This window comes from Passer domesticus, chromosome 1 (genome assembly GCF_036417665.1).
Source record: "Passer domesticus isolate bPasDom1 chromosome 1, bPasDom1.hap1, whole genome shotgun sequence".
In the NCBI taxonomy this organism is placed as follows: domain Eukaryota; kingdom Metazoa; phylum Chordata; class Aves; order Passeriformes; family Passeridae; genus Passer; species Passer domesticus.
Genome location: NC_087474.1, coordinates 41,016,411 through 41,043,121, shown reverse-complemented (window position 1 = coordinate 41,043,121; position 26,711 = coordinate 41,016,411). Strand labels below are relative to the sequence as shown.

Below are 26,711 nucleotides of genomic sequence, written 5' to 3'. Positions count from 1 at the left end.
CCTTGTATGTTCTCCTGGATTTCGGCACACAGCGGTTTTGGCAAATCTCTAAGTCCCAGGGATAAATCATACACTAAGTCTTTTATAATTCTTATTTCTGTGATGCATGACTGTGAGATTTTTGTCCTGAATCCTCATGAACTCATTCAGCCACTGAACTGGCTTTTCAGAAAGACTCTGAAAAATGGCATTATTGCAATATCCTGACCTTCTCTGCGGCTTTCCACATGACTGCTGTGGAAGGGCAGCCTGCTGGGCTGTCCAAATCCAGCCAAGAAGCCTATACCAGCTACCACTCCAGACACAGCCCGCTCCAGTTTCCCAGCAGTTCCATTAATGGTGGCAGGTCTGACCACAGGGGGAATGGCGTGTCTCCCTCTTGGAGCAAGAGCAAGGCCACAGCGTTGGGTTGCTCAGTCCTCCAGGGCTTAAGGGCCATTAAAGTCTGCCAGGACAGCTGCAGATTTCTCTGCAAATTGGTGACATATCCTAAGGGTTTCTTCAAAAAAAGGAATGCCTAAAAACACAGGGGAGAACATTTTAAACATGTAGTGCAGGGGGCTCTACCCATGTTCAGGAGGATGGGTTTTGAAAAAGACAGAGTAAAGAGGCAAATGCCTTTATTCCTTGCAAAATTCTCCATTTCAGCTCCAGACTTTGCACAGCAGAGGACAGAGCGGGGTTGTAAATTGCAGCCTCAGGCAGCTCCCATCCCTGTGCCCTTGGGGTGCCCTGGGGCACACACCCAGGCATCAGCCACCTCAAGATGCCTGAGAGGCAGAGGGGCTGTGGGTCGAGGAGAGGACGTGGCCACTCCGAGGGGCAGTCCCAGGCTGTAACCCACACCGGAGACCGCCTGCTTCCACGGGCTGAGCTGCTGGTAGGAGAAAAAGGGAAAACTTGGGGCAGCCTAATCCAGCATTAAAGTCCTCACTAATTCTCTCCTTCCTGAGGACACCTGAGCCGCGGGGTGCTGCGTGGGGGCCGGCGGCTGCCGTCCCAGTTGGCTTGAGCAGCTGCAGCCATCTGCAGTCCTTGTCCCAGCAAGGTACAGTTTCCTCAGGATGGAGCCCCGGGGTTGGGTTTCTGCTCCTCAGGAGTCAGCCCAGTCGTGGGGAGAGAGGGATGCAGCTTTCTGGACAAAAGGAGGGGGAATATGTTGCATAAATAACCCTGGTGCCAGGTGGGAGATGCTAAACTTCTGTGTCTCTCCAGTAGCAATGCCTGGGAGGAGGGAACCTGCCTGGAACAGAGCTCTCCCCTTACCCCCATAGTCTGAGCTGCTGGGAGCCAGAACGCTGTTGGAAACTCTGCAAAGGGCAGGCAGAGAGAAGGCAGGGAAGTCCTGTCCCATGGGGTGAATAAGGCAGGTCCTGCTGGAAGCAGTTCACACGCAGATTTTATCCCCAGTTGCTGCCAACGATAAGGAAAATTGCCGGGTCTATGAAAAGGTGAGGTGAGGCAGCAACCTTCTGTGCATTTGTGGCTTTGCAGCTTTGCATCTTCACAATGTGGTGATGGACACACTCAGACCCAACAGTAATAGAAACTGACCTGAAAAAAATCAGATTGATGCAAAAACCCAAAAAGGAGAAAAGATACAAGGACAATGCACTTCACATTTTCCTGTCCTCTTGGGTTGTTAGAGCCACTGAGGCTGAAGCAGCTTTCCAAATGCATAAACAAACCAAAGAACTAAAAATAACACCAAATTATTAATTCACACACCTGTATATTCACAAGAGGTGCTTACTTTTCAAATGGAAGAACGGGATTTTTAAAATCCTTGCTATGTTATTTAAGTACACCATAGGCTGTGTTGAGCATACAAATCTATATCCTTCATCAGCTTTGCTTTCTACCCTGCACACTGATTTGTTTTTCTCCTTATCTTTATTTTCTAGTGCTTGGAGAATGAAATCAGTCCAAGGACCAGAGGAGCTTGCTGGCTCTTCTGCCCTCCCTCAAAGCAGCTGGGCAGTGCATGAACATCCAGCTAAGGGCTGTCACCAGCCCAAGGGGCAGAGGGTGAGATCCAGCCTGGAGGATGCTGGTGCAGGGCAAGGAAAGTTGAGAAAGGCATGGGAGTGATTCTCAGCTCAACTGAAAGATTGCTGAGTGTTCTCAGGGGAGGTCCCAGGCCAAGTCTTGGGCCACAGTCCCACATGTGTAACACTGGGATAATGTTTTCAAAGCTTACCCATTCAGGAAGGTTGTGGCTATGAATGGTCATGAAAAGCTCCACCACAGCAGACTTCTGGTCCTTATAAGGGCTGCTGTCTCTCACTTGAGAGAAAAGGCTTAATTCAAATCAGCTGTCCCCATTGGTATTAAAATTGTTATCACCATTCCTCTTTTGGCTGTCTTAGAGCAATTGTCCTGGAACTAAAACTGCATTTTAAATATTTGAACTGCAGTTTGACCTCCACAGCTCAGCCAGATTCCTTGGAAATAAAGGTTGGAACTTGCTTTTGATTTTCTACTCAGAGTGCTGGCCACGACTGGGCTTGAAAACATAAACACCAGTTATCAGCATTCAAACAAAAATCACTCGGAGGACAAATAGTGCCATTATTTGGAAGCCACAGCACAAACTGCTGGCTACCCTCCTTCAGAGCAATAAAACACAGATAGTTTCAGTGAAGAAGTAAAATTAGTGCCTGAGTTTCCTACCCCTGACTGCTATTCCAGACTGCAGTTTAATTCAGCTGTTTATGTGAAGATGCCCTATTGGGATAAGGCAGTGAATCTATCCAATGTTGCGGAGATGAATGCCTTTATTCTTCCTGAAGTGAAAATGGTGTCACGGGATCTCTCATGCCTCCCCACAGACAGAAGCATGATTTAAAATGCTGTCTGAGGGATCACATCACTAGAAGCACATATTACTTCCTAGCTCAGTGCTGGGGTGTTGACAGAAAGCAATAAAGTGTCCTCAGCCATGACATGCAGTGAGATGTTGTGTTCCCAAGTGCAGCTCAGCACCCAGGCACCTGTGCTGTGGCAAGGGACAACCAGGCTCTTCATTCCCTGGATCATGATGGCAGATTTGCACGCCTTCTCTGGAGATACTTGTCTATCCAAATCAGTATAAGCACGGCTTTGTAAAGAGCTAATGAACTTGAAAGATCCCCGCTGCAGCATTTACTCAGCTCAGCTTTTGACTATAATTTATATTTCCCCGTCCGCACCACTATTTTCAGACAGGGTTAGTACAAGGATTTCAAGTGTAAAGATCCTTTCTAAGCAGAAACTTCCCCATAATTTATCTCTTATTTGAACCATCCCTTGAAATGTGTTTGCACAATGGTGTCAGCAACCCCCAGCTGACATCACCGGACATCACAGACACCCTGAGGAGGGCTGGAACCTGGGCACTGGAAAACACATCTGGGAAATGTGCCTGCCATCAGCTGGGAAAGATGCAACAGCAGGACCATCCTGACCCGGAAAGGAGCTACAGCATCCTCAGGGATCAGTTGTTTTTGCCATGGTCCCCAGAGAGTTTCCCATTATGGGGAGAAAAGAGAAGCATTTTGTGGTTAAGGAAAATGTAACAGTGGGAGTGTGTGGAGGAGCAAGGCTGTGCTAACTGTAGTGGGATTGCACTGAGGAGAACAGGTCTGTGCCCAGAGGTGGAGAACAGCCCACATGTGGCCCACTTGGAGCAGCACTGTGAGGTGAAAAGCACTGCTGTTAGCAGTTTGTGACAGCCCAGCCTTTGGAAAACAGCCAGCCTGGGGGAATGGAGGTATGTACCTGTTGTGTAACTTGCAGGTACACTTGCAGGAGGAGTGAAATTTTCACCAAAGTTGCTAAAACATTAATTTTCAGCCTGGCTTGATGTCCTGCCCCTCCCACTGCCCAGTGGGTTTAGGAGAGGCAGACAACAGGCAAGCAGGACATTGCTTTAATCAACACATGAAGAAATTCCATGTGTAGCCACAGCATGGAAATCTCACTGCACTGAAGTTACTACCAGGAGTAAGGCTGTCTCACCAGCACCACACAACATGCTTGGCTTTCTTCCCTGAGGGCCCATATCCTTTGGAATGAACCCCTTCTCTGCACTGCATCCATTCCCAATCTCCTTGTGGGAATTTGCTGTGTTGAACACCGTTTTGGGGCTAACTTGCTGGCACAGCACTTCAAGGTCAGCTCTGCTCTGTGACAGCTTGCTCAGGTCTCCTCCAGTGATGTTTCCAAGACAGTAAGTGAGCTGAATAAACAAATTGTCCTGAAAAAAATACCCAAAAATATATTATTCCATGATTTGCTGTTTGTACAACATAGGCAACATAGAATAAGTAAGTAGACATGCTTGTGAAACCATTGATGTGAGAGGGAAGAAGCTGAGCTGATGGGGGAATGATGGCTCCACAAGCATTTATGATGCAAAAGGTTTTAATGGCATCACACTGGTTCCTCAGCAGAATCTGTTTCAATTCCTGCACTGCACAAATCCCTGTGTTGGTGGGCACAGCCCTGCATCACTGCTGACCATTCCTGCAAGTGAGGAGAACTGCTGGGCAGCAAACTCCTGGGTTTGTCTGCAGCCAGGCTGAGGGACACCTTCTGTGCAGCATTGCTTGTGCCACCAGAAGGAAAGGGCAGCTTTTCCTGCAGGTCTGGTCCCATGAACAGCTTCTGAGCCCAATCCCAGAAACAGCTCAGTGTGAGGCGTGCTGGCAGAGGCCGAGGTGGCAGACTCCCCTCTTGCACTCCTACAACTGCTGCTGCTGAAACACAACTCTGGTTTTAAATCAGCTGCAGTGAAACAGAAGGCTTTGAGAAAACAAACTCCTTGCAAACATATCCTTAACTTCATTTCCTCTGGTGGCCCTCCTTCTTTCTAGGCTAGGTTTCATGGGTCACTCTGTATTTTAGGGGTTTTTTTCTTCTTCTTCTAATTTTAATTCTTGTCCCACCAGGGGTTGTTCTTTCATAGATCCCAACCACGAATTCTCAGATGGCAATGAGAGCTGAGATAGGGACTTGCCTGTGTTCTCTCTGCTTTTTTTCTTTCCTCTTTTTTGCTCAGTTTTAAGCTGAGCTCTTTACATATCCCATATTTTATTCATTTAGGAGGATTCTTTTACACCACATGAAAAGTAGATTGTCTGCCCAGTCTGTAATCACGCTAAAAAGATTTAAACCAATAATAAATACAGGCCTTTTTCCTAAAATATTTTTTTCCAACAAACACCACTTCTATTGAAATGCAGCCATTTGAGCACTATTTAGTTATCTATCAAGTTTCCAAACCCACAGTTGGCTCATCCTTATCAACAGTCCCTTCTTACAGAGACAGCAATGTTCAACACCTTAAACAGGGGTAGGATTAAGATTCACTTCCCTTTGGAGTTCCACTGGAGCAAAACGTGACAGAACTGGCAGAGTTTCTGGATCAGACCCCAAGGAGGAAGGTGAGGGATGGGCTGTGGGCTTTGTGGCTGGTTCACACAAGCATGCAGACCATTCTAGACATGATTAATGTGTATTTGTTACTCTAAGGCAGTGGATTAAGTTCTTTTTGCCAAAAAATCTGTTCTTAAGTGCAGTACTCCCAGCCCACAGCAGCTCCACTGAAATGTCACTGGCTGGGATTACAGTTAAGTCTGACAGATTTTCATCTCCTCTTCCACTTCCCCTGTTGCAGAGAAAGGTCAGGTTTGCCTGATGCAATCCAGCCCTGAAGCTCCCTCTTGGTAGGATCCCTCAGGTCAAAGCTAGTGGGTAGAGAAACCATTCTCCCTGATATTTGTAACAGCAAGAGAAAGGTCCCAAATCTGCAGCTCCTTTTCCCTTCCTGCCCCCAGCAGAGCAGCAGCAAGCCCAGACCTTCTCTCTGGCTTCCTCAGGCCTTCCACTCCTCCATGTGTGTGTCATTTTTATTAAAACAAAAACAAAAGCAGAAAGCCACACCCATTTTCAAGGCCTTTCCCAGGGCTGGAAGTCACAGAACAACAGACCCACTGAAACACAGACTCACAGTACCACAGAATCATAAAATCATTGAATGGCTTGGCTTGGAAGGGACCTTTATCATTATTTAGTTCCAAACCCCCTGAAATGATCAGAGACATCTTCAATAGACCAGGTTTTTCAGAGCCCTCTGCAACCCTGACCATGAAGGTTTCCAGGGATGCTGCATCCATCCATCCATCCATCCATCCATCCATCCATCCATCCATCCATCCATCCATCCATCCATCCATCCATCCATCTCCCCTCTGGGCCGCCTGTGCCAGCATCTCACCACGCTCACTGTAAAAAACCTTTTACTCCTTCCTCACACCCAGTCCAAGCCTGCCTCGCTGCTGGGGCGGTGTCCCTGTCCCGGGGCGTGCCCGGTGTGTCCCGGTGCCGCCCCGTGCCGCTGGGTGCCGCTCTCGCCCCGCCGAACCCGCCGAGCCCTGTCCCGCTCCCGCTACCCCGGGCCCTCCGCCGGCAGCCCCGCTGCCATTTGTCACCCTGGGAATATAAATGAGAGCATGGACTCTGCCCGGTCCCCTCGGCCCCGCTGTCCGCGGCACGGAGCGCCCAGGGTCCGGCGGGACACACGGCCGTGTGCCCGCTGGCTCCTGCCTCCGCAGCGAGCCCGGCTGTTCCGGGGCATCCCCGGCTTCCCTTCCTTCCCCTGGGGAGCGCGGGCTGCGGCACGGGCCGCAGCTCCATCGGGGCTGCGCGCACTGCAGGGCCGGAGAGCCCGAGGTTTTAGTGGGAACAGCCGGGAGCTTCACTGCCGCGGTACTCAGCGGGAGTCCGGCGCTCAGACAGCTTCGGGGATGGGGATGTTAGAAGGAGAAGGATCAAGCTAGCGCGGGTTTTGGAGCTTCCCGTTTGGCACCTACATGTCAGGGCATATTTTCATAAAGTGAGATCGGTTTGTCCCTCTGGTAACAGAAGCCACTGCATTTTTTGGTGGTTTTTTATTGAACAGAATGAACTTTTAGATGGAAAATACCGGATTGTGTAGCATGAGGATAATACTCTAAATGAACATCATTTTAGTAGTGGATGTTTATTTTTAAGCTGGCAAAGAGCAGATGGGCAACTATCAGCAAGCACAGGATAGTGGCAAGAGCAGCTGGACAATGCATTAGCTCATCTCTATTTAAAAGTACCTAATTAGGACTTCAATATCAGAAGTCACTTAAAAATGGAAAGCAAGTTCTGACTACAAACATAAAACTAATTTCCCTGTGTTCATCACTGGGGAAGTTCAGCAACCAGCTTTACTTATGGACTTTTCAGTCTATTTAGAATATTTACACTGACAGTTTCCAAGGAAAATAAGAAACAGGTCATGGGAACAACTCAGTAAACACAGACTTCAGATGTAACATCTACTGAAAAATTCATTAAGTACCTACCTATCTGTTTGACCCCAGGCCCATTAATCCCAGAGTGAAAGGTCTGACAACCCAAGAGGGTGTGGGCTTTCAGAGAGGTCTTTCTTCTTGGTCCACATGGTTTCCTCACAAAGGAAGCCCCCATCCTGCACATGCACAGCAGCAATGTCCCTGTGTGACTTTTATATCCATTGGAGATTGATGGATCTAGATATCCACTGACTTGTGACCATTAAGCTGAGATACCTTTCTGTGAAGCTGCCAACTATGCTCAGTCAGAGGAATTCCTCCTGGAAATGTGTACATTGAGGGAGTGTGGATTGTATGGGACTTTAGTTGCTATAGGATTAACCTTTACTCAGCCTGTAGGCTGGGGAGGAGGATTTAAGTGATGTGCTGGAAAACGTCCCCTGAAGATACTAATCTTCCCCTTCTTTCTTACTTCACTTTAAGCCTTCTTCAGGAAATTGCTTGTGGTTTAAAACTGAGATCTCTGATGTACCAGCACATACATCTCCCAGAGGCCCAAATCTGCATTTCACACACAAAACCCACTTTATCTAGCTCAGGTGTCTGTCAAAGCACCAGTGTGTAAACCAAGGCAAAGAAAAGATGCAGAGAATAGAGAAACATGCTCCTGGAGCCATGGCACACGAAAGAGCCCATCTTTAGAACTCAGCACGAGCTCTGAAAACCAGAATAACGCATGACAGAAACTATTTGAACAGCCAAGGAAAAACAGCGATTTACCTGAATGAAAAATTGTTGAAGGTTAGGTATGTCTTTTCTTGAGCAAGGTCTGTGAAGGTTGGGTATGACTTGGTATTGCTTGGATGGATTGAATTTCTAAAAGGCTGGGCTCCCAATATAGTCCAAATACAGCCCGAGTGGGAGTTTGGCCGTTTATCACCCTGGGAATATAAATCAGACCATGGACTGTGCCCAAACTGCACGTTCTTGTAGGGTAATCGTAAATGTGAAAAAGGCTTACGTGCTTCCAAACTGAGCAGCCAGTACTTAGCATGGCAGGCCAAAGAGAATTTAGTATCCCAAATCCTGCAGCAAGCTGTAAAGCTTTCGGTTGTATCCAAAACATATCATTAGGCCCTTTCATGATTTTTTGGTAGTCAGAATCTTCCCAAATATCTCTGAGCATTTTCATTACTTCGTAAATTTTCCCCAAATAGTTTAGACAAATTATTTTCAGCAGATGGCTTGTTATGAATAGCTTGTGAATTTTTCACTTTGACATCTGTACTGTGTTTACTGGGTGGTTTAATCAGTTCCTGGGCTGAATGACTGAAATGTTTGCAAGGGAGGAAAAATGAGCACAGGATACTAAATAAGAAACAGTGCATTTCAAGGACAAACATATTCAGCTGACTGTTTTCACAAACACTTTCAGAGATTTCCAGCAATCGCTGGCTACCCTGTGGATTCTGAATGCTGTGATATGTCTATGCCTGCCAGCCAAACTCATCTCACAGCCCAAAGGGTAATTGTGAGCTTCTTCTCAATTTTGAGTAGCCATGCCATTTGGCCAGAACCCACCAGCAGAATTTTTGCTCCAAGTAGTTGTATTTTAACCACTGCCCAATCCTGACTGTCTCCACTCTGATGTGGAGGCAGTCTAACATTGTTAGGCACAGTTGCATGTCCAAACTGTGCTTATCTCCTTGCTTTGTCTTCCTCAAAATAACACTGGAAGATAAGGTACGCTCTTTCTTTGATCACTAACCTCCAACTGGTGAACGTTGACCACAAGGGATAAGTATGCATTGAACAGAAGTCCTAATGATCAGCACGTGGTTACAGTTTCAAGGAATGGGAAAATTAAAACAAAAAGAAGGAAAAACAAAAACCATAAAACCCAACAAACAAACAAACAAACAAACAAAAACACAAAAAAAACCCCCAACCAAACAAACAAAAACCACCAAACCACTAAACATGAGGGAGGCTGAAAAGGAGGGAGAAATAAGGCCAGTATAAAAAAATTTCAAATATCTTCCACAGAGCAAGACCATAAACAAACATACATTTGCTGATGAGAATTAGCACATTCTTGCTTCATAGTGTCCTATCCTACCTAAAGATCGTTTAATCTATAAGAAAATTGCAGTAATGGGGAGCAAAGTACAAGGATAAGGATTGTCTCTGTTGTAGTTTTTATGGCACGTGGTATAAAGGGGTTCTAGCACGGCCATCATGCAAATATTAAACAAAAATAGCACTGGGAGGAGTGGCAGGAGGTTGTGAGACTGCAGCAGCAGTGGCAAAGCCATCTGCAGCAGCGCAGGCTGCATCACGCTCCAGGCTCCAGCCGTGCCTTTTCTCACAGCAGATGCTGCTGCGCCCACCACCTCGGCTCACCCCCGAGTCCCCGGCATGTCTGGCACGCAAAGGCTGGCCTCAGGTTTCCTGAAAGGCTTGTGATTTTCTGCCCTGAGTTGCCATCCAAATGGTAAGTAATAAACACTTTAATAATTCATGACCAGTCAGTAGTATCTTAAATAATTTAGCGAAAAATTTGTCATCTTTCCTTGCGATAGAAGATGCTGGCTGGAAAAAGGCTGAGCAAGGTTTTGTGTCCACGTCAGCCCTCCCCAGGAGTGAGCTTTGCCCCTGCCTGAGCTCAGCCAGGTGGGTGCAGCCTGCAGGGGAGCAATGGGAGCCTACCCTGACCTCAGGGAGGGGTGAGCACCGACCAGCTGGTCAGAGGAACAGGGGGAGCCACACACCCTCTGCTGTACTGGTTGTCTACACTCAGAGTTGTATTTGTGGAGCTGCTTTCCTACCCACTGCCCTTGGTGCTGAGACACTCAATTCCCATCTCATGTATCCCTGCTTTCTTCCAGTTAAGCATCCAGCTTCTCCGCAGCACAGTGCAGACCCTGGAAGTGGCAGCTCCTGCTGTCACCCAGGCTGTTAAAGGATCACAGCAGGCCCAAGGCAGCTGGAGAGGCAAATGGCCCTTCATTCCCACACAGTTTAATCAGCAAGTCCCAACAAGGAGGATGTTATCTTCCAAAAGCATGGAGAAGACCTTGGAGCTGTTCCTAGTCCAGAGAACCACTTCAGAAGATAAAACCCCAAGGGAAATAAGAGACAATAAGAGACAAAACACAGTTAAGTCAAAACCAGTAGTTTTACCTGTTTAGACTGTAGCACACACTGCAGCACAACCCTGGCATCAGGCTGAACAGAAGTAGCATCCAGCGAAGCGAGCCAAGGTCTCCAGGTGCTTGAAATTATACAAGTGCTTAAGAATGTAATTGAGAAAAGCACATAAGGAGCACAAGTGGTGTCAGCCTGAGCATAATGAATATATAATAAATCATACAGAAGCATTCTTTTTTATGATGCTTCCAAAGAAGTCTGTGCTGTTATTTGCAAGCAGTTCCAATCCTGAAAACTGATGTGATCCCTGGCATACAGGCTGTATTGGAAAAGATGTTGCATTGACTCCATTGAAGTTACGCAGGCAGAAAATGTGGTTCCCCAAAAATTAGCTGTTCCCCAAAAGCTAGAACATTTGCTGTGTCTAAGTATATTTTTTCATGTAAGAACAGCAGACCACCCCACTATGTTTAAGACAACCCCAGCTTTGCAGTGGGCTCCAGCTAGAACAAAGAAGGAGCCAGCCCAGTGGAGCACTGGGAGAAGGATGGCAAGAGGAGCAGGACAGAGCATCAATGGGCTGCACTGCCCAAAAACCACACCAGAAGGAAGTGCAGCCCATTCCCGCCATCCATGAGGGTGAGAGCTCAGACATTTTGCAGAGCTTGCTCACAGGAAATGGTCCAGCTGAAAAAAGCAGGGGAATGTCTAGTAGCACCCTTCTTACCCTGAAAACACATCTGCAGCTAATTGGCATGGCACGTTTTTAAAAGCACCAAAGCAGGGCTTAGGAGCTTTACCCATTCCCAAACAAGTGTAAACTTCTAAGCGTTAAATCACTTTAAAAATTCCCTCTGGGAATTAAAAGTCACTTTGGTGACTCAACACATGAGGCTGCCATTTCTGAACTTTTTTAATGGCAACTCCAGGATAAGGGAGAGCAGAGGGAGACAAGCCTTTCCTTGCATGGGAGGGTTCTTGTCCACTGCAGGGAGTTCCCTCACCAGGAGATGATTCTGCCCTGACCCAGATGATCCTGGGGATCCAATGGCTCCCAGAAACCACCCCAGCCCAGCAAGAAACAGCTGTAGATGGCAGGCAGCTAATCTGAAGCAGTCCTGGGATTTCTTTGAACCAAAGGACTGGGACTTTACCCTGTAATGCCTTTTCCATAATGAATGACATGCAAATTATCTCTCATAGCGGGTAGTTTGTGTGTCAGCACTGGCATTTGCTCACAAAGAGAGCTTCTTTGGGAATTTCTAAATGACCTCACAAATGTATGTCCTTACTTACCGTGTCTGCTTGCCCACCAACACTAATACAGCACTAATTAACTCCTCGGAAGTTCTCTCCTAGCCCTCAGTTCCCGCTTTCTCCAGCCCTACTATTTCTTCTTTGATAGATTTTGTTGTGCTCAGGGGAATCCCAATGTTGCAGCCACCATGTGTTCCAAAAGTCACACGTATCTGATGACTCCAATACTTTTTGACTTCTTTTTGAAGCGATCTTTCCTTTGCCTTACAGATTTTCCCCCTCAATAACCCAGAACCCTTTTTGAAAATATACAAGCTGACACAGTAGGTGGATGTCAGGAAAACTGTCAGTTACTGAACGGGCAGAAATCAGCCTTCTGGGAGATGCAATACATTATTCATCATGCTCCTAAGATCATCTGGAGGTCAGGTTATTTTGGCCTCAAGGTGGCAAAGATGTGCACTGGCTTTGTGGGCTGGCCACGCTCCCTGTACCTGGAAGCCTGTGGTGTTGCGCAAGGCGCTTGCATCAGAAACCTGAAAAGCAGAGAGGGCTTCATAGCTCTGCAGATCCCTGCTGGCAGGATCAGATAGCTCTGCACTGGCTTTTGGAGACACCCTCAGGTCTGACAGAGTCAGCACTTCAGGCTTTGCACAAAGGTAAAAGCTTTGCTGTTTTGCCGGTGGGGAACTACAGGTTTTAGCAGTTTTTCACTTAATTTTGGGATCTGTACGATCAGAGAATACAAGTTCAAAACTTCATCCTAAAAGACAAATGTATGCTTTCGGTTCAGAGCAGCTACCTGCCAGGGCCAGCGTGGTGGGGTGCCCAAGGGCAATCGAGGCAGTGTAGATGCTGCCTCAGCCCTCAGCTCCTGCTGCCAGGGACCCTGAGATGCCCAGATTCCTAGTGGAGTTCTGGAAGTTTTGTTTTGACAGCCATGGAGCCAATCATCCCCATGTCATGCCTTTGGTCAATATTCAAAGTATCTTTGGGAGCTGTTTAATATTATGTTTAATATTATTAAGTTTAAAACCTTTCTCTCTTGCAAACAAAATATAATTAGCCAGTTAGGTGAAAACTTTTATGGTCCTGCATATAGCTACATCAAGGAAAGATATAAAATCAGTTTAAAAAATAGAGTTTTTTCATGTCTGGGGTTTAAAAGAAAATGAGTGAAAAGTGATCCAGCATTACCAGGTAGAAATACTGTTTGCATCCAGGAAATATAAAGAATTCCCTCATACTTCCAGAAAAGACACAGTATTCCCCAACAGCTCTGATACTGCCTTTGTTTTCACTATTGAAATAGCCACACTAGAAAGGCCTGAATTGGACCAGATTCTCATGTCCAAATTTGTGCCTCTCATTCAACTCTGCAATATACATGCAGTTGAAAGGATTAAGGAGTACCAGCAGAAATGGAAACACTTCAGAGGACTAACTGTAGTTCTTCAACCTGACGAATCCAATATAGTGAGTTTTTCAATTGTTTGAAAATAGGCTGTAACACCATAGAGTATTTATTGGTCTAACTGCAGAAGTTCTGCAATTTTAATTGCAGTTATTTGCTTTAATTGTTTTGTATTGTCCCCCAGAAGGAGCATTTAGGCTGCATTTTCCAGGCTGCACAATGCTCGCTGAAGTGCTGAGCATGGTGGCTTCTACAGCAGCTCTCACTCTGCACAGAGATCTTCACTTGCTGCTTTTATCATACTTGAAGGCTGCTTTGTATATCCGCCAGCTTCAGCCAGGTCTGTGTTTGATCTGACGATCAATGCTCGGCGTGAGATCTGCCTTCAAAACAAAGACCAAAAAACCAAAACCAAACAAACAAACAAAAAAATCAGGCAGAAAGAAGAATCTGGGGAAGGACCAGATGGTCAGACTCAATTCAGTGCCTGGGAAAATTATGAAGCAAGTCCTGAGGGACTCTATGTCCACCTCAAGAAGGACAGGAGAGTGACTATGAATAGCCAGCATGGGTTCTCCAACGGTAAAGTGTGCCTGAGCAGCCTGCCTGCCCTGCTGATGGAATATGGGCCCTGATCTGCAGGGATGAGGAGGGCAGTGGATACCTCTTTCCTTGGCTTTAGCAAGGTTTCCACCATGGTATCCCATTGCATCCTTGTAGCCAAACTAAGGTGACACGGGCTGAGTGGATGGACTAGAAAGCAGGTGAAAAACTGTCTGGGTGCTTGGGTTCTGGAGGGAGTGGTCACAGATTCAGAGTCCATCAAGCAGTCCACAGGTGGGTTTTGGGGTCAATACTGAGGCTGTGATTGGTTTACAGCAATGTCACACACAGCCTGCACACTGAGGGACAGCACCTCCTCAACAAGCTGAGAGACAATGTCACAACAGGAGGAGGTCAATACCCTGCAGAGCAGAGCTGCTGTTCAGGACCTGGACAAGATGGAGAAATGGGGCAATGGCACCTCATGAAGTTCACCATGGGAAGATGGAAAGTCCTGCACCTCATCTAGAATAACTCCCTGCTTTACTGGGGACCTACTACAGATCAGCAGGGACCTACTACAGGGCAGCAGCTCTGCAGAAAAGGACCTGAGGGTGCCTGTGAGCAATGGCCTGAATGTGAGACAGCAGAGTGAAGGCTAATTCCAGACTGGGTTTGCTCAGCAAGCGCAAAACCAGCAGGTGAAGAAAAGTGATCCTTTCCTTGTTTTCAGCAGTGAAATTGCACCTGTGCTACTCTGTCTCAATTGGGTTTCCCAGTGCAAGAGAGTTATGAGTATGATGAAGTGCAGCACAGCAGCACTAAGATGGTTGGAAGACTGGGGTGTGATGTATAAAGAAAAGCTAAGAGAACTGGGTTAATACAGCCTGAGAAGACTGGGAGGACAAGAGGCAGCAGTCAGGAATTGCAGCAAGGAAAATCCCACCTGGATGAAAGGAAAAACCTTTGTTGTGATGGGTGGGTCAGACACAGGAGCAGGGTCACAGAGAGGCTGGAGAACTGAAGATTTTCAAAACCACTCTGTGCCTGCTACCAATGCAACAGTCGCTCTCACAGAGGCTACAAGAAATAAACATCTTTACCTGACTTATTTTCAAATTCCTACCAGAAGAGTGACAAAAAGTACCATTTTCTCAGTGAAGACTTGAATGTCTTTTAGGAACAGAGATGCTGTGACTGGCCCATGGGCAGTGTAAGGGCAGGAAGGTGAGTGCCTGGGGCTGCAACGCTCGGTCTCATCACCTTGGTATGGGACTCCTTGGAATGACTGAAAAAGCTGCTATGGCCACAGTTTAGCTGGAATTTGGCCTGGAGTGAAGTCAACAAGAAAGAAAAAAGCCTCTAAGATCAAAGCTTTCCTTTCAGGGTCAATTTACACCCTCAAATTGTCTGTTGTCTGAGTCAATCTAACAGCTCGCTGCTGAACGGGGAAGGTTCACTTACCTCCAAGGACCCCCGACCTCCTCGTGCTGCAGCTCCCCATCCCATCACCTCCTCTGCTCGAGCACTCATCAGACCCTGCTGTCAGCTGCCTGGGGTGTCCCCTGATGAGCAGCAAAGAGCAGGAGCTGGAGGGAAGGAGCAGGACTTGCCCCTTTCTGATGTGTTGAGCTGTTAGATTGGCTCAGCCACCTCCTGTCACCTCCTGCCAAAGGGCTGGGTGGGAGGAAGAAGGAGCTGACGGAGCTGTCTGGCTGCAAAAGAAAATGCTACCGCTGGAAAGGCACAGGAACAAATTTCCCTAACCTAGTGCTGGCAAGGTCAGTTGAACAGGCTCCTTGTGGAAGAGGTTCCCTGGGGTGTAGTGGCAGCAGACAGAGCAGTGGTCCTGTCAGAGTGCCACTGGCAATGGCAGGACAGGCACTGGCTGCTCTGCTTGGTCTCTGCACAGGGGATTGCAGGGTGCATTTACCATTTTCAGAGGGGAGGTCACTGACTCTGTCCCCTCAAGGGCCCCCAAGGCCAAAACAATTCCAGGAGGATGCTTTTTCATTATCCACCCAAGGCCAAGGAAGCAGGCTATCTCATAGTGCCTGGCATAGGGTCTGGTGAGAGGAGATTACTGAGTAACCACTAATTTTTACATAAAAGAAGCTAGCAACAAGCGTGGGTCAGATTGTCTTTCTTCTTTGTGCATCACAACCTAGAAGACTGTTCCCTACTGCTGCTGCAAATCAGTCAGTCAAAAGTTTCCTGGCTTGGTCTCCAAATAACTTACCTTTGATTATTTCTAGTTCCACTGTGTCTTGAGGCCATGGGACAAAAGCCAGAAGTCCTATAGTGCAACTGCTCTCTTAATTCCTTGGGTGTCTTCCCTGCTGATACATAGCAGAGATTGGCAACTAATCTATATATAGTACAGCACTGCAGCCGGGACACAATGCCTGCATTCAGCATGCATACGTGATGATGTCAGCAATGGCTCCTTAATTGCATCATGGGAAGTGAAGGGAGAAAAGAATTGGAAGAAAAAAAAATATAAGAAAGGGCCCCTGCACTTTACATAATTTCCTTCACTGCCAGATGGAAAAGCATGGGAATGCTGGCCTTGCATCTCAGGAGCTCCCTCCCCAAAGCCTGGCATCGCCACATCTGTTTCCCTGATTTCCTACTCTTCTGATCTTCTTCACCTGCCCTGCACCCCACCACCTTGGGCGAGCTTCCTGAGATGCTGCTACCGCCATTTGATTTGGCTTCCTGAGGCTCGCTCCCTCCTTCCTTATTTTTACTTCTCCAGATTGCAGTAGCACCCAAAGGCCTGTAGTTGTGAAACACAGCAGGGTCTGCATGCAGACACCACACAAGCCCCCTGGCTGCTTTTATTTAAATAAGGGAGCATCTGTACTGCCAGGCAGTGGTTCACAAAAGGGGCTGTCAGGCTCAGCACAACCCCGCTGCTCTGCAGCTAGCAGAAAACAGAAGATACACAAACTTCTCTTCACAGCAGACACCCATCACCTTAAATTCACGTGGGTTTTAGGTGGAAGAACAGACAGCACCCTCCCTGCTTTAGTACAGCAAAAAAGGGAAAAGATCCTCACTGACAGCTAAGACCTACAGTGTCAGCCAAATCAACAGCTTTAAAACTTCCCTATAGAGTTCCTGCTCCTGCAAACAGGACCTGTGGTATCCTCCATTTTAAGAATGCTTCCCTTTGTCTTATCCCCCAGCCTATTTATAGCTGCTGTGGTGGAGGTGTACTGGGAAGGCTTTACACCAGCAGGAGCAGGGCCCTTCCATGCTCAGTGAGGAGCCACGTGCAAAGGGACATTTAATAGCCTCCAAGAAACGTGTGGCCCCTTGGGGCTCATTTTGTGGGAGGAGACTCTCACCCAAAGGGTTTTAGCTGCCTTTTTTCCCAGTGGCATGCAACGGGGGCTTTGGGCTGCAACGTGAGTCACCAGCTGCTTTTGTAGGTCCACTTTTATGAAGGACTGTAGGGATGCCACTGGGGTCTCATGTAGGAGAGGAGGCAGCTGCCTTCTCCCACTGCCAGAGAAAGCTGGCCAGACCAAGAACTTCTTCATTCTAGGCTCCCTGGTGGAGCAGTGAGGAGGGGAAAGGCCTCTTCACAGGTCACTTCTTGTTCCCAGAGTCTTTGCAGAGAAGCCAAGACAGAAGACTCCAACCTCTTGCATGTCTGTGAGTACACAAAAGCCTCAACCTGTAACCTGAGCCTAGAGGAACAGCATGCTGCAAGGTAGCAGAAGTTTCCTCTGAGTCCACCTTACAGCTTTCCCTACAGGAAACACAATTATAATCACAATAAATACTCACATGAACCAGAAAGTTTGACTAGCACCCTGCCTGGCTGCTTGCTTGCTCATTCCCTCTTGTAAAGGAGCACATTACCTTCGTATGCACTGTCTCTGACCAGTGTTGGTTTTGACATATAAAACCCTAAACATTTCAGGTCCATTAACTCCAAGCATGTTTCCTGCTAAAGACAATGCAGAAATAGCACTGCTTTTCCCTCTCAGCATTCAATTTATATCTTTGGAACTGACCTGTCTTGAGCAGAGCAGCTGCAGGAGAGAGCAGCACCTGAATGTGGGTCAGGATTAGTGCTGTATTTTACATGGAATCATCTGAGCGAGCCTGCCACTGGCTGAGGTTCACTGTTTGCCAGTGCTCAGGGAATTACACTGCATGGCCCCCGATGGAGAAGCGATCTGCCCACACTCCCCAGAGAATAATGATGAGGAGGCTGAAGGGGAGAGGCAGTGTTGGATGCAGGCAGTCTTAAGATGGAGAAAGATGTAGGTGACCTTCACAACCATTCAAAGGGACGGGAGACGCTATTGTCCCTCTGAACACACTGCACAAGCACTTCACCCTTCCCAGCACAAGGTCAGTGCTGCAGCCTGTTAGGGGACACTCACAGCTCCCAGTTTGGGGGCTGGTAATGAATAGCTGAGGGTGCCAGGCTTCCCAGCTCCCACCGCCAGATCTGGAGGGGAACAGCTGCCTGCGCCCAGAGTTTACACAGCTGTGGGGAAGCGTTAGCAGCTGACAAGCCACTCTCCCTTAGAGCCAGCATACACCACCTCTCGCTGCTAGGGGCACTCCCCCAGCCGAGTAAAAGCATCTTGCAGATGTGAGCAAGAGCAGCAAGAGAGGTAAGGAGAACTTCTGAGTTACAGTCAAGTTAACTGTGTGGAGAGGACAAATGCAGAGTGAGGTATCGGAGCAGGAGCAGTGTCAGGAAACAGGAGGCTAATAACAAAACTTTTGCAGCTTTGCATAATGTTGGCACCTTCTTTCTACCTTCACCTGCTCAGAGCTTGCATTTCTTGACCTGCAGAGCCTGTTTGCAAGGTATGTCTATTTTGCCAAGTTTTTCCTGAAAGGGAAAAGTGATCTGATGGGACATTTTGTTGAAGGTGAGTTTGAGAACATTCAAGACTACTCCAGCATTAGTTTTCACTCCTAGTCAGTTACTTCTTGTGATTGAGACATGGATTTAGACCATTCTTAATAATACACATCGCATTTAAAAGCTGTTTAGAACAGAATCAGGGTGAGAAGAACCAGACATTTGCATCTTCTGGCCTTGAGCCCATCCTTGGGGGGCAATAGTTGAGCTGTCATCATCAAAGATTAAAGCCAACACAGGTACTTAGCCTAACAAGAAATCTGATTGAACAGATGGTGAATAGGGAGAGATTTGAGAAGTCTGGAAGAGGAAACTGGCTTTAGAGATACAGTCATTGGGAGGTAAAGTGCTAAAAGTCCTTGTGATGCTAAATCCCACTATATGGTTAGAAATGGATTATTTTCAGCCATAATTTCTGAAAAGATGAAGGAATTTATCAGAATGCACAGAAAAATTTTAAAAAAAAAGAAAGGTCATTTAGCTTTGTCTCAAATGCATACTGTCCAGTAGGAAAGCTAGAGCAATACCTAAGAATAAAGGTGCTCTTGGAGACATGATAACAGAAGTGAAAAAACCCAAAACTTTCTATAGCACATCGAAAAATCTTTGCATCAGCTGCCTGCAGAGCTTAGTGCTGTAAACCAAGACAGTAGGTGCTTGCTTCTTCCTGGGAACAGAGGATTGATGCCTAAACCTGGGAGTGTCTCTGGGGTTAAAAGCAATGTCAGCTGCTTGGGTGCAAGATCCCTGCTTCCCAAAGGCAGCCCTTGAAGACTGTACGGATGCAAAGATGCACACCAACAAGATCTATAGATTTCACATGCACATGTGCACAGAGGAGGCTCTCTCTGTTCCTTTCTGGATCCCATCACACCCTAACAAGCACATCTTTAAACTCAAGGTGACCCTGCTGTAGGGGAGATGGATGGGTGGAGGAGGGGGTGTCAAGAGCTTGAATTAATATGCTGAGCAAGCCAGTTTCCAATGATTTATACCATGGGGACAACACTTACTGCTTCTTTGCTCCCCAACCCTCCACCCTGCTCAAGATCCAGCATATCCTACAGGAAGCTCAGTAACACATGCAGAAAGTTGAGCTTACTACTGTACTTACTAATGGATCCAATGACAGATATATGGTTGAGCGAGAGTCAGTGTGCAGGAGCAGGCATGGCAAATTTGGAATCTGAGGCAAATTTAAAAGTTTGTGCTTGCAAGAGGAAAAATGAGGGAAGGAGAAAAAAACCCAGCACAAATCAGAGCTAAAGTGGCTGAACTTAAGTGGCACAGTTGTCCATGGAGCACAGTTGTGGTGAAAACCTAAAAAAATATGGGTATTCCTCTGAGCATAATGAATAAGTCAATAACAGTGAGCTAAAATCCAAGAACAAAACCTTCCTCTTTCATTTGTCTGGCACTATTTGACAAATGTGAAATCTCCAAAGGCTGCAGCAGCACCAAGACCTTGCTAAAGACTTACTTTGTGAGTAGACCTGTTGTAGGTGATGGTTTTGTACATTGATTTACTAGATGAATTCTTGAGCAGGAGAGGCAAAGATACAAGCAGGTTGTAATGCTGAGTCTCTTGTCTCTTTGTTAACAGATAAACAAAGAAGGGGATTCTCAGGGGCAACAGGACAGGGAGAGTTTTAGATCTTGGCAATCCCTAGGAAAGGCTGTGCAGAATTTGAAGCTACGAACCACTGTATTGGCTTTTTATGATTGTGGTATAGCAATATTGGAGTTGGGGTTATTTTCTGGGTCCTTAGGTGCAAAATAGCAACAATGATAACAGGAGTCCAGACCCCTCTGTTTCCCATTACCTGTGCACATTCAGGGACTTGCACCAGCTCCTCAGCTACTCCTGCTCACCCGTGTGAGCTCTGAGCTCACAACGCTGCCTTGGCACTCAGCACAGCAAGGCAAACCACATCAGGCTGCTGGACCCCTTCACGCAGGTGGCATAGGGGAGAGCTCTTTCTGTGAATGTTTGCCTCTAAAATTACAGTAAAACATCCCCAAACTCACGATTACTCTACCTGGTTCTATTTAACAAAGCTTTTAACCTCCAGACCCCTGGGTTTTCCAGCTGTATTGCTTTTGGCAGGAACACCATTCTGTTTGTCCTGTAGTGCTGCTGGCAGAAAGCAGATGCTTTCCTTCAAGAAAACGGAGCTTCCAAGTGGAAAGCACATCCCGTTATTCTAAGCAGATGCCAGAGAATGACTCAGGTGCGGTGTATTTTCCACTAAAATTTAAGGGAAAAAAGAAAAAAGAAGAGCATTTTTAATGCATCCTTTAGCTGCAGTGGCTGGGCAGTTAGTCAAGGACAGACAAATGTTGCCAAATAGAGATTCTTGAACTAGAAGCTGGTAGAAGCTGGCCCAGATCTTCAGAGCTATTTCAATTCTTGTTAAGTGTCTCTGAAGATCTGACCATTCATGCCTAGGTTTCAGCATTGTTAGAATGTTTTAATGGTTAATGTTTGAACACAGTTCTGACACGATCACAACACAGTTATGATTTCAACACAGTTTAAAAGATGGGTTTGCCTTTAGTACAAACCACACAATTTCAAATTCAGACCAGCAACAGTGTATGAATGGAGGACAAAAGAAAGATGAGAGAAGTGGGTTGAAAAAGACTGGAAAATGGGGGATAAAATGCGAGAAACCTCAGCAGAGTGACACAAAGGAAAGCTAGCAGAATGCAGAGAAATGCCTCAGACGCTCACGTAAGCAGGGAGATTTCATTTATTTGGCACAGAGGGACAATAGCCCTGCTAACCAGGATAGCTATTGTTCTTTTGTTTTTAACAAACAAAAAGGGAAAATGCGAAGCACTAGCTTCCCAGGGAAAAATCATAAAAATAAGTTCTCATCCTGCTGTCCAACAAGGAATGAGAAGCCTCCCGCACTTCACCTATCGCCCCCACGCTGTTACTCACTCACGGTGTTTGTCGGCTCAGAAAACAAATTAAATATATTGAGGCCTCACTCTGAGGAGAGCTGAGGGCGTTGTTATAGCAGAACAAACTTGATTGAATCGAAAACCACTGAGTCAATGCATTAAGCAGAAAAATGCACGGTGCTGTCTGCTGTGTAGCTGAGCGCACAAGTGCTCCAGCAGCCAGTGTTTCAGAAGGATTATAGTGCCCATGTGCTCCCTTCAGCTTTATTTCAGCACTTTTCATAGTGAAGACAGCAAGCCATCCATAACTGGAGGAAGCCTCAAAATGTTGCATTCCTTCAGTGGTGGAAGTGGTGTAGAGAAGAAAAGGAGGACTTTGATTCAGCAAGACAGAGGTGCTCCAATAGGAGGGTGACAGCTGGAGAATAAGGACCCTCTGTTCAGGGACAGTGCATTGCTTATAGCCTTTCACAAGCTCAGGGAGGGTGTAAGATGTAAACGAGCTTCGGGAGCCTTGGCACAAACACAGAGGATCCTGTCAGCAAGAAGGACCTTCCACAGGGCATAGGTAGCATCGTGAGCCCGTTAAGGACCATTTGAAGCAGTGATGTGCAGAATTGCCCCCTTCAGCCGGCTTGCTGGAAAGCAAACAGCTGTCACCGAGGGAGGCAGGGGTGTCAGATATGCCTGGAGACACGCATTGGGAATTTCTGCCCAATTAAAATATTTCTGAACACAAAAGATGACAGTTTCCATTGAGGGAGCTGGTGCAAAGCATTATCTGGGAAACCCAAACAGATCAACCTCGAGCTTGTTGTTTGGGAATTCCCACTCTTCATCCGGGAAAGGACAAGCTCTGCAGCATCATAACTCTCTGCAGCAACCACAGGACAAATAAACAGAGCTGAGGCAAGGCTCAATGATTTTTTAACCTCTGGATAGTCAAAGCTGTGATGGATTTCACCTGCATGCTCAAATGTGAACGTACGGATATGTAATATAAAGAACACAGCCCCAGAGCCAAATCCTTTAGTGATACATAAGGCAAGTTCTCAGCAGAATATACTACTGAGGGGCATAATAAATATTCATGCTTGTTTACAACTTAATGCACCTGTCTTGGCCCATGGAACTTCATCAACGATTCCCATTGCTTGGTCTTGCATAAGGGTGAGGTTAGCATAAGGAGGTTAGCACTCCTGAGTTTCTCAGTTCTCTGAAGGGCTTTTTGAGATACAGCTTGAGCTGTGTTCAGTACCTGCCAGCAGAAGACAAAAGGCATTTTTAAGCAGACAATTTAAGTTAGTCTTATTTGTGCATCTAAGGCCTAAATAGCATTAGTTGTTTGTACATCTAAGGGTTAAACAAAGGAGAAACATAACTGAATGTATTTTAATAACCAGTTTTCCTGTTCTGTGGTGGTTCTGAGAATTTGTTGTCATTACTGAACAGTAATTAGTTTTGAGTTTATTTTGGTTATTTACAGATGCTTCCATTCACTGATCTGTATAATTTCCCATTTTCATCCCTTTTCCTGATTTTTTTACTTTCCAATCTCTAAGCCAGTTCCACGTTTTACAGTTTCTCAGATCTCCCGTTTCCTTGTTAAGGGTGCAATACCATGCATCCTCTCTTGCTACCGCAAGCCCCGCTAACCAAGAGGGTGGCCACTCGGTCGTGCTGCAGAGCCGAAACTTTCCACCCACACGTTGCTGGTGGCGGGGAGTTTCATTAAAACAGACATAATTGTTGCGAATTTTTATTTAAGTGCGGTCTCGCAGCGGCGCAAATGGCATCCCCGCTAATTTTCGTTTCAGCGAGTCACTTTGAAGGATTGGAGGCGCCTGTCCCTGCCCAGCAGCAAACCCCCCCAGGGCTCGCCCGCCCGGGCACCGCAGACCCGGCGGCAACCTCAAGAGCGCGGAGAGGAGCCCGTCACCTCTAAACCGGGCGTCAGAAAACAATTCCCCGAGAGACTTAATGTTTGAAGCTGCATTAACGCCTCGGTGCTTTCAAAGAACGGCCCGAAGCCCCGCTCGCATCCCAAACCCAAAAAGGGCGCGAGGGTCTGGCGACCGCCCGAGCGGCGGCGCGGCAGACCCGCGGTGCCAGGGGGGTCCCGGGCGCCGAAACCGGGACTGAAAGACGGGGGGTGGGCGAAGGGGGCTGGATGCGGGCGGATGGGGGCAGGTCGGGCCGGAGGAGGGCGAATGTTTCCTGCCCGCCGCCGCCGCCCCCCGGCCGCCCCCCGCAGCCGGGCGGAAGTCAGCCCGCGCCGTCGGAGCTTAAAAGGCTCCCGCACGCCGCGCCGCCCCAGTGCCGGCGGCCGCAGCGGGGCCGGAGCCAGCGCCGCCGCCAGCCCCGCGCCCCCCCCGGGGCCGCCCTCCGCACCCCGCCCGGCGGGGAAGGCGCCCGGCGCGATGGCTCTCCCCGGATCCCACGCCGCCTGGGACGGTGCTGCCGCATCAGTGAGTAATTCCTGCTAATTTACCCCCCGGGGCCGGTGGGCTCCGGCTCGGCAGACCGCGGGGGAGGCGGGCGTTTTGGTTTTCGCTGCTTTCCTCCCGCCGCCCCCCCGCTCCTCTCGCCTCTTCTTCGGGTTTTATATTATTTTTGTTTTCTCAATAAAACACCACGCGAAGAGGCGAGATGACAAAGGAAATGTGATCCTAGGCGCTGCAGGGGCTCAGAGCGAGAGAGAACCGGAGAGGAGGAGGAGGAGGAGGGGGCGAGCGTAGCGCTCTCGGATAGCATTGCACAGCGGCTCCAATTTGTGCGAGCGAATATAATACACCCCCCATGAATAATTCAGGGCGGCCGGCGGGGACCTGCCGCTGCTCCTCTGCCCGGCCGCCGCAGCCTGTGCGAGCCGCGCCGAGCCCGCGGCGCTGAGCGGGCGGCAGCAGCCGCCGGGTGCCGCGTGTGCCGCGGCTGCTGCGGGCTCGGCGCTGCCCTCCGCGGGAAGCCCCGCGAAAAGGAAGGCGTCCGGCGGGAGCCGGCACTCGGGAGGCGAGAGAGGGGGACTGCCCTCCTCGGCCGTCCTCGGAGCCCTTTTATTCTTCCCATCTCCTCCTCCGCGTCCCGCCAGCGTGAGTCTCTGCCGGTGGGGTGGGCACCAACGCCGCCCTCCATCCCCACCCCCCAGTCATGCGGTGGTGGAGCAGGCGTCGGCGGGGGAAGACTGGAGCCGGAGAAGTCTGCCTGGCCACTGTGTTTCAGTGCCTCTCTCTCTCCTAGAGCTGCTCTGGATTGCAAAAGTGGAGGGGGGAACTGAAACGAAATTTCCCCTTCCCCCCCGACAAGCACAGGTTTAAAGGAAAAGAGGAAAAAACCCAACGCCCCAAGAAGAAAGAGCGAAACTTGAGTTAAGCCCCCGCTGCCCCCCAGCCGCCCGGCCGAGAGGGACTTGCACTGCCGCTCCGACCCGGTTCTGCGGCCGTGGGAACCGGAGCCCAGCCCCGGCGGACAGAGTTCGGTCCCCGCTGGATGCGGCGGGGATCGGGCGGTCGGCGCCCATGCACTTTCCGTTGAGGAAGAGGACAAGTAACCAAACCACGTTGTCAAACTGCTGACCCGAGGGGGAGATGAGAAGACTGTGTGAGGTATTGACCGATCGGGGAATCAATACAATTTGTCTAATGCAACGGGGGATCGGGGGTTAAGTACATGAGAGGGACGAGAGGATCCATTTACTGAGGGAGAACGGGACCGCTACACCTTGATACCAAAAATACTCCCCCCTCCCCGCAGCAGCCAGCCCGGCAGCAGCGAGGTACGAGGAGAGGACCCAGCTCCCTGCAGACCGCCGGATCGATGACACCGTATTTGCAAAACCGGCCCATCGATCCCACTTGGCAAAACGACTGATCGATGCCAGCTTGCTCGTAAGCTGCTTGCAGAACTACCTTCTCCCCGCGCCTCTGCTTTTCCGCCCACGCTTTTTTTTTTTCTTTTCTTTTTTTTTTTTTTTTTTTTTTTTTTTGGGAGGAGAGACACGTTTTTGCCCCCCATCGGGGAGTCAGGCCCATCGCAAATGGCTTCGTTTCCCGAGTCCGACTTCCAGATCTGCCCGCTGTGCAAGGAGATGTGCGGCTCGCCGGCTCCCCTCTCGTCCAACTCCTCCACCTCCTCGTCCTCCTCGCAGACCTCCAGTTCCTCCGGGGGCGGCGGCGGCTCCTCCTGCGGGGGCCCGCCGCGGCGGCTCCACGTCCTGCCCTGCCTGCACGCCTTCTGCCGCCAGTGCCTGGAGGCGCAGCGGCACCCCGGCGCGGGGGACGCGCTCAAGCTGCGCTGCCCCATCTGCGACCAGAAGGTGGTGATCTCGGAGCCCTCGGGCATGGACGCGCTGCCCTCCTCCAACTTCCTCCTCAGCAACCTGCTGGACGTCGTCGTCGTGGCGGCCGCCGCCGACGAGCAGAAGAACGGCCGCGCCGCCGGGGCCGGCCCCGCCGCGGGCTCGGGCGGCGGCGGCAACAACCGGCACCACGGCCGCCCGCCGCCGGGGCCGCCCCGCGCCGCCGGCTCCTCGCCCGCCGCCGCCGCCTCGGCCGCGCCCTCCTCGACGTCGTCGTCGTCCTCCTCGTCGGGCGGCGGCGGCTCGGCGGCGCTCCTGCTGCGGCGGCCCCACAGCCGGCAGGGCGAGCCGCGCTGCAGCTCCTGCGACGAGGGCAACGCCGCCAGCTCCCGCTGCCTGGACTGCCAGGAGCACCTGTGCGACAACTGCGTGCGGGCGCACCAGCGCGTCCGCCTCACCAAGGACCACTTCATCGAGCGCTTCGCCGCCGGCCCCGCCGCCGCCGGCCCCGCCGCGCCGCTCGCCCTCAGCCCGCCCTACCCCGCCTCGCCGTACAACATCCTCTCCGTCTTCCCCGACCGGGCCAGCTACTGCCAGCACCACGACGACGAGGTGAGCGCGGCGCGGGAGGCAGGGAGGGAGGGAAGGGGCGGCTGCGCTCCCGCCCCGGGCCGGCGCCAGAGGGCCCCCGCCCGCCCCGCTGGCTGCCGGGGGGCGGCGGGGACCGGCCGCGGGGCTGGGGACAGGGGCAGGGCCGCCCCGGCACACCGGGGAGGGCGGGCGGCCAGGCGGCACCGGGCGCTGCTCCGCGCCGTCGCCCAGGAGGAGGAGGAGGTGAGGCGGGGGCCCCTCCGCGAGGTGCGGGACGTGCTGTCCCCGGAGGCGGCCGGCGGAGCCCCGGACTGCCCGTGAGCGGCTTGC

General features: G+C 49.5%; 1 protein-coding gene and 2 long non-coding RNA genes across 5 annotated transcripts in view; 1 reads left to right on the top strand and 2 right to left on the bottom strand.

The window, feature by feature from the left end:
* Window positions 1-953: 953 nt before the first annotated feature.
* On the bottom strand, window positions 954-8,626 carry LOC135287820 (uncharacterized). Its single transcript, XR_010351318.1, has 3 exons — window positions 8,106-8,626; window positions 4,000-4,237; window positions 954-1,554 (listed from the first exon to the last, which is right to left on the bottom strand). It is a non-coding gene; the product is annotated as an uncharacterized LOC135287820 (long non-coding RNA).
* A 3,903-nt stretch (window positions 8,627-12,529) lies between these two features.
* On the bottom strand, window positions 12,530-17,797 carry LOC135297736 (uncharacterized). Of its 2 annotated transcripts, none has more exons than XR_010359665.1 (3): window positions 15,929-17,797; window positions 15,154-15,254; window positions 12,530-13,529 (listed from the first exon to the last, which is right to left on the bottom strand). It is a non-coding gene; the product is annotated as an uncharacterized LOC135297736 (long non-coding RNA). The 2 variants fall into 2 exon arrangements; XR_010359664.1 differs by lacking the exon at window positions 12,530-13,529 and adding an exon at window positions 14,759-15,018.
* A 6,031-nt stretch (window positions 17,798-23,828) lies between these two features.
* TRIM71 (tripartite motif containing 71) overlaps window positions 23,829-26,711 on the top strand; it is a 61,966-nt gene continuing 59,083 nt past the window's right edge. Inside the window, exons 1-3 of one of the 2 annotated variants that reach the window (XM_064415578.1) lie at window positions 23,829-23,964; window positions 24,734-25,380; window positions 25,484-26,402. In XM_064415578.1, the coding sequence (XP_064271648.1) occupies window positions 25,367-25,380; window positions 25,484-26,402 (933 nt within the window). In that variant the 5' untranslated portion in view covers window positions 23,829-23,964; window positions 24,734-25,366. Of the gene's footprint in view, window positions 23,965-24,024; window positions 25,381-25,483; window positions 26,403-26,711 lie in introns of those variants that run through there. The other variant, XM_064415588.1, reaches the window with a different exon arrangement.